This window comes from Synchiropus splendidus, chromosome 2, assembly GCF_027744825.2.
Source record: "Synchiropus splendidus isolate RoL2022-P1 chromosome 2, RoL_Sspl_1.0, whole genome shotgun sequence".
Classification (NCBI taxonomy): domain Eukaryota; kingdom Metazoa; phylum Chordata; class Actinopteri; order Syngnathiformes; family Callionymidae; genus Synchiropus; species Synchiropus splendidus.
Window position 1 is genome coordinate 34,757,791 of NC_071335.1, and position 12,456 is coordinate 34,770,246.

Below are 12,456 nucleotides of genomic sequence, written 5' to 3' on the forward strand. Positions count from 1 at the left end.
TTTCCGGTGTTCCTGTCATTTCCTTTCCTTCTCTTTCTCCAGCTTCACAGCAGCGCAGCTGGATCCCCCTGATTAGACTCCACTGATTTCTACACCTGGGTTCCAGTCTGTGCTGCCAGATGGTTGCTTTGCATCCTCATGGTAAACACACCTTCGACCCCCCCATTCTCTCGTGCTCCTGTTGTATATTTCAAAATTCCGTGTGTGCTTGATCTTCTTTCTGCTGCCTCCTTAGTTTGTTCTCCTCGCTCAGTTTTCTATTTCTCTATTCTCAATTCTTGCGTAATTGTTAATAAACCTTGTTAAATCTACCCTCGATCTCCCAAGCCTGAAACAATTCAGCAACTGTGTCTGATCCCATAGACAGCCATGACACCAGATTATTCATACCCCTGGCAAAATCTCATAAAAACATGTCCTTTTTCCATTTTCTCTAGTTATCTCAAGATGTTCCCATGGGATAAACTTTTTTTTTTTGGTTGACCAATTGTTAAGCACTGACCAAAATAGTGTCTTTCCAGAAGAGTCTGCATGTACACAGTGAAGGAAAGGCCATATCAACGCAGTATGATGTCCCTGTGTCAGCAGTCAACAAGCACAGGAAGTTCAACGCAGCTAACAACCTCAGTGGGCGTGGCCGGAAGCGTAAGGTGTCCCCCAGACCTGCCATGACAAGAGATTCTAGCATCAGACTTTTAGTCGCATTAAAGGTATTTCCTTTTTTAGCTTTCTCGCATATTCGCTAATGTTCAGGTTGGAGACATCACTCTAAAGTTGACTGTAGCGTGCCATTTCATAATGCCGATTATTTCAGTCATTAATCATATGATCCTGATTCATTCTGACTCAGATTTTATATTCTATGCTTTTCTTCCATGAAATGTATTCATCATTTATGTGTGCCTGTTTGTTTTCTGTCACATCATTTCATTTATACTGACTGATCACAGAATGGTCCAAACATATAACAGAAAGTGCTCTTTTCCTAAACAAGATAAATATTTCCCTTTTTTCAAGAAAGTATTGTGACTTCGGATGTGACATTGATGGACTGATTAATAGGTTCAGTCATGTTTTTTTTGGCTTTGTAAAAGAGCTCTCGATATATGATGAACATACTGTATGAATGTACATTTCAACGTTGTCTAAAACTTTTGACCACATTTAAAACGTGTATTACCTCCTGTTTCTGTCAGCATTATTCTGCCGATCTAAATAAGATTCTGATGCAAAATAAGATTCTGAACGTATTTCAACGTTTTTGTTTTTTTGAAAATGTTGACAAATGCTACTTTTACAATGGCTTTGAAGGAATCGTCTTTCACTTCTATGGCCTCTTCTTCACTCATGAAAACTGAAGACAAAGATGTAACAACTGCTGAAATACAGTGCACTAAGTTCACCTCCTTCAGAGGGAAGGTGAGGTAATTATAATAAACTCTTGGAGAAAGCGCTGGTTTGAAGCAGAACTTTCCACTTCTGGTTTTAGGTTTAGATACTCATGTCCCAGTGGACTGGACCAGCAGCTCCAATGTTTGTTTTCCACTTCAATGTGGGGACAGATTGGGGCAAGGGCACCAGTAGTGGCTATTTTCTCCACCTGGATGCTCACAACGGAGGGGAGGGAAACTCAAAACTGGTTTTGCCCACTTCCTGGAAACAGTAAAAGGCAACAGGGGGCCCTATGATCAGGGAAGGGGCAAAGCAGAGAGGATGCAGTCATGAAAAGACAGTTTGAGTCTTAAGACTCCATGCGATAATACATGCAGTGTTCTTTGTGAGTCTGAATGTGTGGTTCCAGAGGAAAGAGACGAAGTGTAGAACATACCACTCTTGTTGGGGGATTGCTGTTACCCACAAAGATCTGTTTACAGTCAGTGCCCCCGATGACCCCCCCCAGAGGAAGCAGAATTTGCTGCCAACACACACACACACACACACACAGAGGCACACATGCCTGCCACATATCTGAGCTGACATAGATACAACAGGTTTAAGGGCTCCGATTAGAAACTTCCAGATTCCTGAAAATGCAGGCATCACTATCATAGCACAAAAAAAAAAAAAACCTGGCCTGGAGGGAGGTGTGATGAAAAAGTGTTTCTCCACCTCGACAGATATCGCGAGGAACAGAATTGTAAGGTTGTGTGCTTACAGATAAAAGAGAACCTTCACTCAGCAGCAGGGCCAGCAAGTGGGAGTTTAAAAACTAGTTCCAAAGCCTGAAGGGAGACAGATTGGAGAAAGCCGAGAAGAGAATCATAGGTGAAGTAAAACTAAGAGTGACGGTTAAAGAAATAAAGAAAGAAAATAAGATTTTTGCTTTAGCATCTCCACTCACCAAAGATTGACACAGACGAGGAAATATGGGTTTCCAACTAAGATGTGAATTAAAGCTGGAATTTCAGTGTGTTGTTTACGTATAGGTGCAAAGAAAAGGAAAAGAGGTCATCGGTCACCTTTGACCAAATTCTACAAATAGCTTTCAAACACACTAGAACACATTAGTGAAAGTAAAACCCCCTCAGCCAAATGTATTTCTAGCTATTAAGGAATATCAGCTTTCATTGAAAGCGACTAGTGCAATCCTTAAATACTAAACATCATTATGTTTCTTTTTTCTCACCGTGAACCCAGTGAGTCAGATGTATCGTACAGCCGTGAATGAGTGAAGTAATTACCTCCTTATATACACATATTTCCACACTGCACTAAGAAGCTCATTCACACACCACTGAATGTATTTTAGCCTCCATGTGGGACATTTTGACTCATGATGTTATGACCTCTGACTAACCATCTCCCTTTCATCAGTCCTGTGGCAAAGTTGCTGGAAGAGAGCATAAAGACGTTGAATGTATTGTTAAACTAATACGTACTCAGCGACTCGGTCTGATCAACAAGTGCACTGACTCACTAAAACATTGAGCTCTGCCTCACATTGAAGTGTAGAAATTCGATGTCACTGTTCCTGATGCACAGAAACAGCTTGCAAAAGCAAGGAAGAACAATAAAGGTGATGGAAAGTAGGACAGACAGGTGGTGCACACAGGCCTCCTCTTTTTTTGTCACTTTGGGGAAGCAAAGGAGGTCACCCACACCTACAAGCACTCAATCAATCTCGCAGTGACCTTGCACGTCCTGGATACTCTGCCTGCCTGGTCTTTCCGTTTGCCAACTCAGCTGCCATGTCTCTGCAGATGCAGCCAGGTTCCTCCACCAGACCACCTGTGCCACAGCTATTTTTTAAGAGATCTGAGATTTTCCTTCGAAGAGATTGTTTATCTGGACCAAGTTTGAATGGGCTGATGGTTGAAAAAGAATTTATCAGCCATGCTGTAGACCTACATGGGAGGCTATTGGACAATCAGGCACTCAGCGGAACGACTAAATTCGAGGCGATTTGAATTGCAAAGTTTTCATTTTAAATATGTAACAGCTTTCTCTCAGTGTTCAGCAATGATACAGAGTATATTTCCGAATATGATATAGTTGCTCACAATGAAGTCTCGTCTTTCCATCAATCCATCCATCCTTCCTTTTCTATACCGATAATTTGTATATGGTTGCGGCGGCAGCCATCTAAGTAGAGAGGGCCAGTCTTCCCTCTGCATTCAGCTCTCCTGATAGCTAACAGTGGTGTTGCCCAGACAACACAAGACATAATTTCCCCAGCGTTGAATGACCCCAATTGGCATCCAGGCGAGACACTTGAAGTCGCCTCAACTGGCAATGGACCTGCTGTTCAGTGTTGAGGATCTCCTGCTTGAGCCAGTCTTTCACCAATCTCGAAAATTGAGCCCAGAGACAAAAATAATGTTCTTCTGGTCACCAACAAAAGGCTTGTGAGGCTCATAGATTGAACTGTGAATTGAGAGGGGAAGTGGCAAAATAATTGGCCAACCGAACAGAAAACACATTCTCTCTCCCAAGGCGTCAAACATCGACTCCAGAGACACAGAAGTCAGCAGTCTGCGATGTATGTTGACACATTAGTGTTTCATTGGAGGCAAACGTTTCCCTCCTCACCTGACCTTAACCGTAATCCCTCACCCTTTCCGCCTTTCTTTCATGAGACATACTCCCCATTATGCCACAGAAGGTGAAAGGTAATTCAAATGAAAGCCTAACATGCGACACAGAAGACTTCAGTGTCACTCTGGGATGCACTTAAAAATAGAGATTGTGTTGGAATGTCAGGAAAAAGCCTTACCCTCACTGGGCATGTAGAGCTACTAAAAAAAGTTTGACACAGGTTCCATAAGGAATGAAAACTCATGCTAGCAGGTTTAGTACACTACACGCCTGGAGCACCTACCACAGGAAAACCTGTGGGACATGTAAAAAACTTTCATTCTGTAAGTCAACAAAACACAAGTGAAAGTGCAAGTCGGTCTCCTCCCAGGTGCGATGTAAGGTAAAGAAGGACTGGCTTTTCTAGCTGCATCGTCAACTCTCTCCACTGTTTCTCCTCCTCCTATTACTGTCAGCTCCAAGAACACTCCCAGTCCAGCACAAGAATCCCATGATGCCGAAACCTTTCCACTTATGGCAAGGACTTAACTCGTGGTTTGTGTTACACTGGTTTCCTGCTGAGAAACATGCCCCCAGGCTTTGTACTCCAATGTGGAGTGACTCTGAAAGACTGCAGAACTGTGAAGCAACCAAAGGAACATTATCTGCACAAATCAAAGATCCCAGGGCTCTCTGACACGCAAAGCTCTCCTCGGCAGCATTGCCCACTGATCCTTTCCAAGGAACACCAGGATAAGTATTGGTGACAAGCATATATTATTTCCCCTGGCAGGGCCATACACCTTTTCAAGAAGTCCATTGTAAGTGAAACAAATGGGGTTAACATGATAGATGGCAGGAAATATTCTCAAATGCTAAGCCCAATCCACAATACCGTAAATCCAGCTGAAGATTTAAGAATTGACTCAGGGCTGACCTATTGAAACACAACCCCAATTTTCTGAAGTCATGATGGAGAGCAGCACACAAGAATGAAGGAAGACCTGAAGACTCTGTAAGCTAAAGACTCTGATCGAAAGTGTAAAGAAAGGTCACTAGATATATCTCAAGACCTTCCTCACATTTGTACTTAAGGTGGTGCGGAGGATAGCGCCGTCAACCTGGCAAGCCACTTCCAACGAAAAAAGATAGAACATGTTGACGCAATAAAACATTTTACTGGACCGAGGACTGGTGGACTTCTTAGTATTGTTTAACCATTTGTGTTTGTATATTTTGTCAGTGAGTAAGTGAAAGAAGGAGAAAAAGACAGAACCAGAATGTAATCAATCTTTAAAAGGGCAGATTCCTCGGTGATGTATCGCCGGCGCGATGTGTGTGTGTGTGTGTGTGTGTTTGTGTTTTGAAGAAATGTGAGTGGGAGGTGTAAGTTTCTCACTCCTCAGAGCAATGTTGAGAATGAGGATGCAGCCCAGCCCCTCTGAACACAGATCCTTGGAGGCAATGAGAGGTAAATGATAAAAAAGGCCTGCATTAAGCATGCGGCAAGGACAAACGCAGCGGGTGCAGCTTAGAGATACTACATATTGATTGTGAAAACTTCACGATAAATTTAGAACTGGACATGCTAACAAGCCAAAAGGGACAAACCGTATATTGGGAAAGTTCAAAAGACAAGAGGTTACTTAGGGTCACTTCCTCACAGTGTCTCACTCTCCATCACCATATGGTATTGAGCTGCAATACAAACTGACAGAAGCCGCTTTAAGCAAAGAGATGATCACATACAATCTATAAACCTCCAAAGACATTGAGACATGAAGCAAAGGACGCAGCCGAGCCACCTCACTCTGGGCGAACTGTTCACTTCAGACAGGAGGTGAAACTCTTCTGCTGTCAGCCTCATAAACACTGCCCAGTCTCCGCGATGCCACCAACCCATGAACAGTTAAACATTTACCTCTCCCTTGTCATTTTGTATATTTTCATTTTATTTAATTAGACCCAACACCACAGCAACTTCCTTGTACGGACCTCTGTGCAGCGCAATAAATAATGTCCCGGTTCTCATCTGTATGAAGGACTGTGGTGTCATCAAAGCAACAGCCAGAAGATTCTGATTGACTGTGCAATGGAAGTGCAAGTGTGTGTGCGTGCGTGTGCCACACAAAATCCCAGTGGAGTCACTTTCGTCTTCTTAGAGCATGTCTGCATGTGTTAATTCAATAAAGGAACAGCAGTGAAGTGTAAGCCTCTTAATCAGCAGAACCCCGCGCCACCTCCCGCTAACACATTTCATTGTCCTCACTTCCCTCTACTCTTTCCGTTCTCCATGAATTTATTCATCTCCGACCTCTCATTTTCTTTATATTCCTGTGCGATGCTCCATCACATTTCCTCTCTCCTTTTATCTGTCACGACTCCTTCCTCACACCCTTCTCCTTCTCTTATGTCAGTGGTAGATCTGCGGGGTGCTTGTTATCCAGCCACCACCCACCCAGTCAGGGAGCCACACCATCCTGAAGGGGAAGAGTAAAAGCTATGCAACTAATGCAGAGGCTAATATCTCTCTCTCTATCTTTTGGTAGATGGCAGACTGGGACTGCGGGGAGAGGTGTGGGAAGAAAGGCCTGTCAATCAGTTAAACAGGTAAACGAAGACACACAGATTGGCAGACAGACAGGAGCAGGTCGCCACAGGCCAGCGAATAGCAGCCTGGCTACGAGCTCAGCATCCCAACAGACCCTCTAGGTCAGATGCTGTAAGGTAACAACGCCGCCCCCACCTGGTACCGGGCGTGAACTGCGTGTTCTTAAGAACTCCCATAGGCTGAGAAAGAGTCACTAGGTCTAAATAGGGGCAGCATCACCGTTTTGTTTTGGGTGAAACTAGCATTACTTGGTCAGTTCAGTGTAGCCCACCATGCTGCTCTGATGTTTTTTATACGGCGATATGCTGCTTTAACATCAGGTCAACCAACACATTATGGATCGGTGTGTGGGACACAGGTTTTCCACTCTGTAATGTCACTGTCACAAACCACTCTCCACTTGAACATGCTCTCATCACACATGGTATTATCACCGTCTTAATGTTGTAAAAGTCTGACTTTATCCAGTCACCAACAACAGTGCAGCAAACAAGAACAGACCCAACCAAAAGAGGTTAATTCTCATGTGATCTGATTCACTATATGAGGCAAATCGCTGAAGAATGTTCATACGGACGATAACAATCAACATGTGACTCACCACTTCTTCATTGGGCCATCTCTGATACGAGCCACATAGCTGTCGATTTCCATTCAACCTTATGAAGTCGACAGCTTTTAGTGTTCCTTAAGTTGCAGTTTTCCTTTTTTTGTGGAACTGACTCATCACTGTTGCTTCGGTTGAGCTCAGGACCTGTGGAAACAATTGCATCTGAACCATCAACGAGCACGACACCTCTGTGTCGATGAGTCGATGACAAATAACACAACTAACACAAATATCCTGTTTCTTTATATAACACTTCACTTGCAGTCAATTGCCTCACGATTTCAAATTCTGACTCGGCAAAATCCTGACATTGCTCTGCTCTCCAGATGCATCGAAATATTTCCCGCCCCAAATCAATACCATCAAATATACTGTAGATGAACCGCTCTGGCCTGTTTTTATGACATTCAGTATAAAGCATACAAAGCCAGTGAAATATGGTTTTAAACTTTCTAACATACTTAGACAAAAACAAACAAACGCTGACCTAAATTCTACAAAACTCATTAAAATATAATCCTACCAGATATTGGGCGAAAACAGGAAGTCAAGAAAAAAATGAAAAAACACACTGCTTATGATGGCACCAAACAAATGTCTGATCCAGCTTTTGCTATTTAGTAAGAAAAAAAAAACATTTTATTTACCCAATTTTTTTTGCATCGAAACAGAACTGCGTATTTATTTGCACTTTGGTGGAAATAAATCCACCAGCAAACCGGATAAATGGGTCCAACATGGCAATATGAGCGTGGTTATTTCACACTGTTCCCTTTAGTTTATACACTTTTGTCCAGTTCCATCATCATTTAAGAGCCTTTGGCTTCGTCCCAGCTTCATCTTCTACATCACGGCTAAGGTCATTCCCTGATGCTAAAATATAGAGGAGAACATTAGGTGTGTTTCTCATCTTTGTTGAAACGTGTTTATTTCAATTTTATTTGTATCACCATTAGAAAGACGTTCGGGGAATCCACTTCATTTTTAAAATGATGCTGTCTTCTCCACTTGACTAAATATAATACAGATGATGTTTGGAGCACATGGATGACATTAATTTCATGGTAATCCCAAGACAAAATAACCCAACTGAAAGGATCCTTTCGTTCATAGAGGAATGCACTTAGGGCACGAGGTTGACTTGTCACCCTTGACGACTTGGACTAGAAGAAGTGACAGTTGTTAACAGCGCGTGATTTGGCCAACTGGAAACAGCAAAGATAAAAATCAATTCACCTCAAAAAGTCACATGCAATTCTCGAGGCCGTTCACTGATAGAAATTGGAGGACTGCCCAGTATATGTTAGTTAGGACAGAGTAAATAATGACAAATAATAAACAATTCACTGAGGACATTCCTAAAGCTGTCTTTAATTCCCACGCTCAATATCCTGACTTAGAATGTCTAAAATATATGCGCATTAAATAATAAATTCTAAATATCTGTGCACAAATAAAATCAAGTTTGTAGAAAAAAAAAAGATCAACAACGTGATGAAGTGTTTAGAACAACAGCATGAATCACGCCATGGGAAGAGATATGTGCCCCAGAAAATGTTTATGGCAGGAAAGTTCAGTAATCAACTACATAACTGTACTCATTTATTGTCTCAGCGAGCCAAAGCAAATCCCAGCTTCATTATGCACAAGACTCTCTGGGCATGTTTCCAGTCCATTAGAAGGCACGTAGCGGCGACAATTCGCACATAACTCTGAATATATAACTGATAGAACGTCAGGAGCTGAAGGATAAAGAGTTGTGAGAGCGCAGCTGCCTGCACACGAGCCGTCAGTGAGGAACTCTATGGATAAATGAGGTTGAACAGTCTTTCACGTCCTTGGGAATGAACTCGTTCAACTCCCGGAGGGTCGCTCAGAGACGGTGCCCAACCCAACTCTTCCATCTAGTGGTAGAAACTAATAACTGCAATTCCCTGCTGATTCAGATTGAATAACCGCTCTCGTCTTGACATAAAAAAACAGGCACCAGTATAGTATTACAAATAAGATTTACTGCTGTTAATAAAAGAACACGAACGTTGTGAAAGTGATGGAGCAGCTCTCGAACCAGGTGTTTACATCAGCTTCTCCCCGTCACATGATCACACAGACGAAGTTATTCTATAACTACAATTATTAAAACTAAATTAAAATGAATGGTGGACAGGCACCGTTTAACTTTAAAATGATGATTTAAATGACTTCCACTGACTAAACAAGACGCTGCCTTGATAGTGAACGTAAAAACAGGAAACTATATTCACTTGAGATCTGTGGTGTTCACCTACAGAGCAAGTGCTTGCTAGTCGGCATATGCAAACTGATCCGCCTCAGTGGACGACCAAGAGCGGAGCCGGGGCACTGGGCGCGGGTGGCACGCGGACGGGACGTAATTGGAGGTAGACATCGGCAGGTCAGCGCTGTCTGTATGATGAATCCTCAAACTCTCCAACACCTGTTGGGCAATATCTTCAGGACCTGGAAAAGACACGTAATGAATAAAATATTATAAATATTAATGTTAGAATTGATGATAAATGAGTGTATCAGTGGGACATTGAAAAGTGTGGAGAACAAGTTCAGGAGGACACTTTTACTGCTTACTGACTGCTGACTCTTCCATAATTTTGGAGTGTAGTTTCCAAAACAGTCACCCGGACTACCATGTCAACCTTTTTTTTTCATCACCGTTTCATTTCAACAACTGTTTGGGAACAAGTTTGGCTACACCCTTTTGGACGTACCAAACTGTCTGTTCCCATGCTCCATGGAGTTCAGGTCGAGGTGAGATACAACCACAGTGTTTGCACATGACCAATATTTGTTCCAGTTAATATTTTATGTCTTCTTTTATGTTATTTTATTTCATTTTATTGCTGTTAAATTTGATTCTATTAGTCCATGTGCAGAAGTTTGTATTTCTTCTTTGCTATTTCTGCTTTGAAAAATGTATGCGGGTAGTAATGTGAATTTCTCTCTGTGAGATTAATAATTTATCTATCTATCTCACCTATTTATCTGCGTGCTTTTGCGGGTCAACAATATCACTTGACATGAGTTCCAGCCTTCTTCACCTCATGATCATGGACAAGTGAGAATAAACTCAAGGCCTCTGGAAATGCTTATAGGCCCAAAAGAAGTTGAACTGGGGTCAACACTGTATTGCTGTAACGTACCGTAAGGCTGGGCTTCAGAATGCTCTCCCCTGTTTGGGACTTCACTGACATCCTTTTCCCAGTCTTCTTCCTCTAGTGGCGGCAAGTTGTTCAGGTTACTTTGGGAGTCAAGAAAGATTTAAAAAAAAAAAAAAAACCAACCAATATTTTGAGTAATATTTTAGCATTAGAACTAGCAATCCAGACAGAATCCAAATGCTTTGCTTTTACCTGACAGAAAGAACTCACCTTTTTTTATTTCTGGGTTTTCTACGTCTTCTTAGTTTTTTGCCCTCCACATGCCGTCCAGCAGCGTTCTGCAGACTTCTTAGCCCGTTTTTCAAGACTCTAACTTTATCAGCACACACAGTTTCAACAGCACAACCTGCCTGACCTTGATCGTGTTCCCTTTGGTCCACCACTTTGTCATGAGTCCTCCGGTAGCCATGATTTACATATCCGTTTACAGAATACTTTGCTTTGTTTCCCTTTGGTGAGACTGTCTTGTTACCGTTGCATTTAACCCGAACACCGTTCAGACACAATATCCCATAGTTGGAAACATGATTCAGATCTTGAGCATCGCTGTAGGTGTGTTGCTGTTCGTCTCTTCTATTCTCAAAGTCCTGAGTCTGGGACATTGTGATACCTGAAAAAAGTACAATTCAAAAGTCATTCACGTAGCTGCACTTAACATGGTCACGAACATGTTTTGATTGGAGAATAGGAGGATGTCAGAAAACACAGGAAAACAATTACAGCACACAAACCTTGTGTAGGCCAGAACACCTTCTTCCCAACTGTGACTGTCAGATATCAGATATTATTCATGCATGATCATCCTCATATCTCAATATTTTGTAGCAAACAAACCAGTTTCAGCAAGCCAACACAATAAAACTAAGGTTTTAGAGAAGTGTAAAATCAATGTTGATCCCCATCATGTGTTAGGGCGATGAGAGGAACACCTTTCCTTTCTTTGCCTTCCAAGCACCACTGTCTGCAAATCAGCCCTGGTCATAGTTCTACTGTATAATCACAGTGTTTACTCTGCACTTCAACTGTTTATTTATCAGTCATTTGAAAGGTATTTCATTGCATAAAATATATTCCATTAGAAAAACAAGTATTACTATTTGAGAATTTTATATATATATATATATATATATATATATATATATATATATATACACACACACACACACACAACATGTATATGTAAAGATTACGTTTTACACGGTGGATAGTCGCTTTGTTTGCATTATATGCCAGTCGTGTTCACGTCGACTATGTTTTCTGTGGTTAATAAAATGTCCATGCATCAACTTTGTCAAATGAAGTTGAAGCTGTTTAGCTAACCGATAACATCAAGACGCTAGCATGGGCCTTTAAAAGTCGTTGGTTCCACCCTGTAAACGTCTGACATGCGGCGTAATTGTTCAGGAAATTATTGTCGGTTCTGTCGAAAATGGAAATTCAAAGTATCTAGCTATTTTGAACATAATTTTGACTCAGCAAAAATAAATGAGTTTTCACTCTCACCTGTGTCGCCGCCTGTAACATGTAACCTGTTCATGATGTAATTGGAGTCATGAGTGGACAGATGGCGCCACACACAAGCCTCTTCCGCACTGCGGGATGTCGCTCCGTTTTAAATGTACTTATTTCTTTGTTGCTGCTTGCACAAAAATGAGTGGACTCTATGTGATGTGAAAAACAGCGTGAGTGAACAACATATCTTCATCATGCGTTTACGCTCACCTACATTTTGTGTTCATTTAAACGTCTGTAAATGTATTTTCTTATTATTAAAACTCAAATGGGTGTGTTCATTGCCTGTAGCCTTTTTTCTATGGGTGTGTGTTTGGCATAGAGTGTTGTTTTAAAAGCCTGTTTTGTTTTTTTGTTACAGGACCGTGTATGTTTTAGCATTCCATCCACCTGGAGAACCGAACTGCAGATCCCGGGAAGCCTGATGCATAATATTACAGAAAGATATACAGATATACAACCCCTGTACATGCACCAACACTGGCACTGCATTCAAGAGTTTAAGAACATGAGGT

At 41.8% G+C, this 12,456-nt stretch overlaps 1 protein-coding gene across 2 annotated transcripts; it reads right to left on the reverse strand.

Moving 5' to 3' along the window:
• Positions 1-7,360: 7,360 nt before the first annotated feature.
• LOC128754080 (uncharacterized) lies at positions 7,361-12,009 on the reverse strand. 2 transcript variants are annotated; one of them, XM_053856414.1, is made up of 5 exons: positions 11,933-12,009; positions 10,640-11,039; positions 10,412-10,509; positions 9,524-9,713; positions 7,361-7,379 (listed from the first exon to the last, which is right to left on the reverse strand). In XM_053856414.1, the coding sequence occupies exons 1-4, from the start codon at positions 11,964-11,966 to the stop codon at positions 9,538-9,540; spliced, it is 708 nt and encodes a 235-aa protein (XP_053712389.1). In that variant the 5' UTR covers positions 11,967-12,009; the 3' UTR covers positions 7,361-7,379; positions 9,524-9,537. The 2 variants fall into 2 exon arrangements, with proteins under 2 accessions (XP_053712389.1, XP_053712388.1); XM_053856413.1 differs by lacking the exon at positions 7,361-7,379 and having other exon boundaries at positions 9,310-9,713.
• Positions 12,010-12,456: the final 447 nt, after the last annotated feature.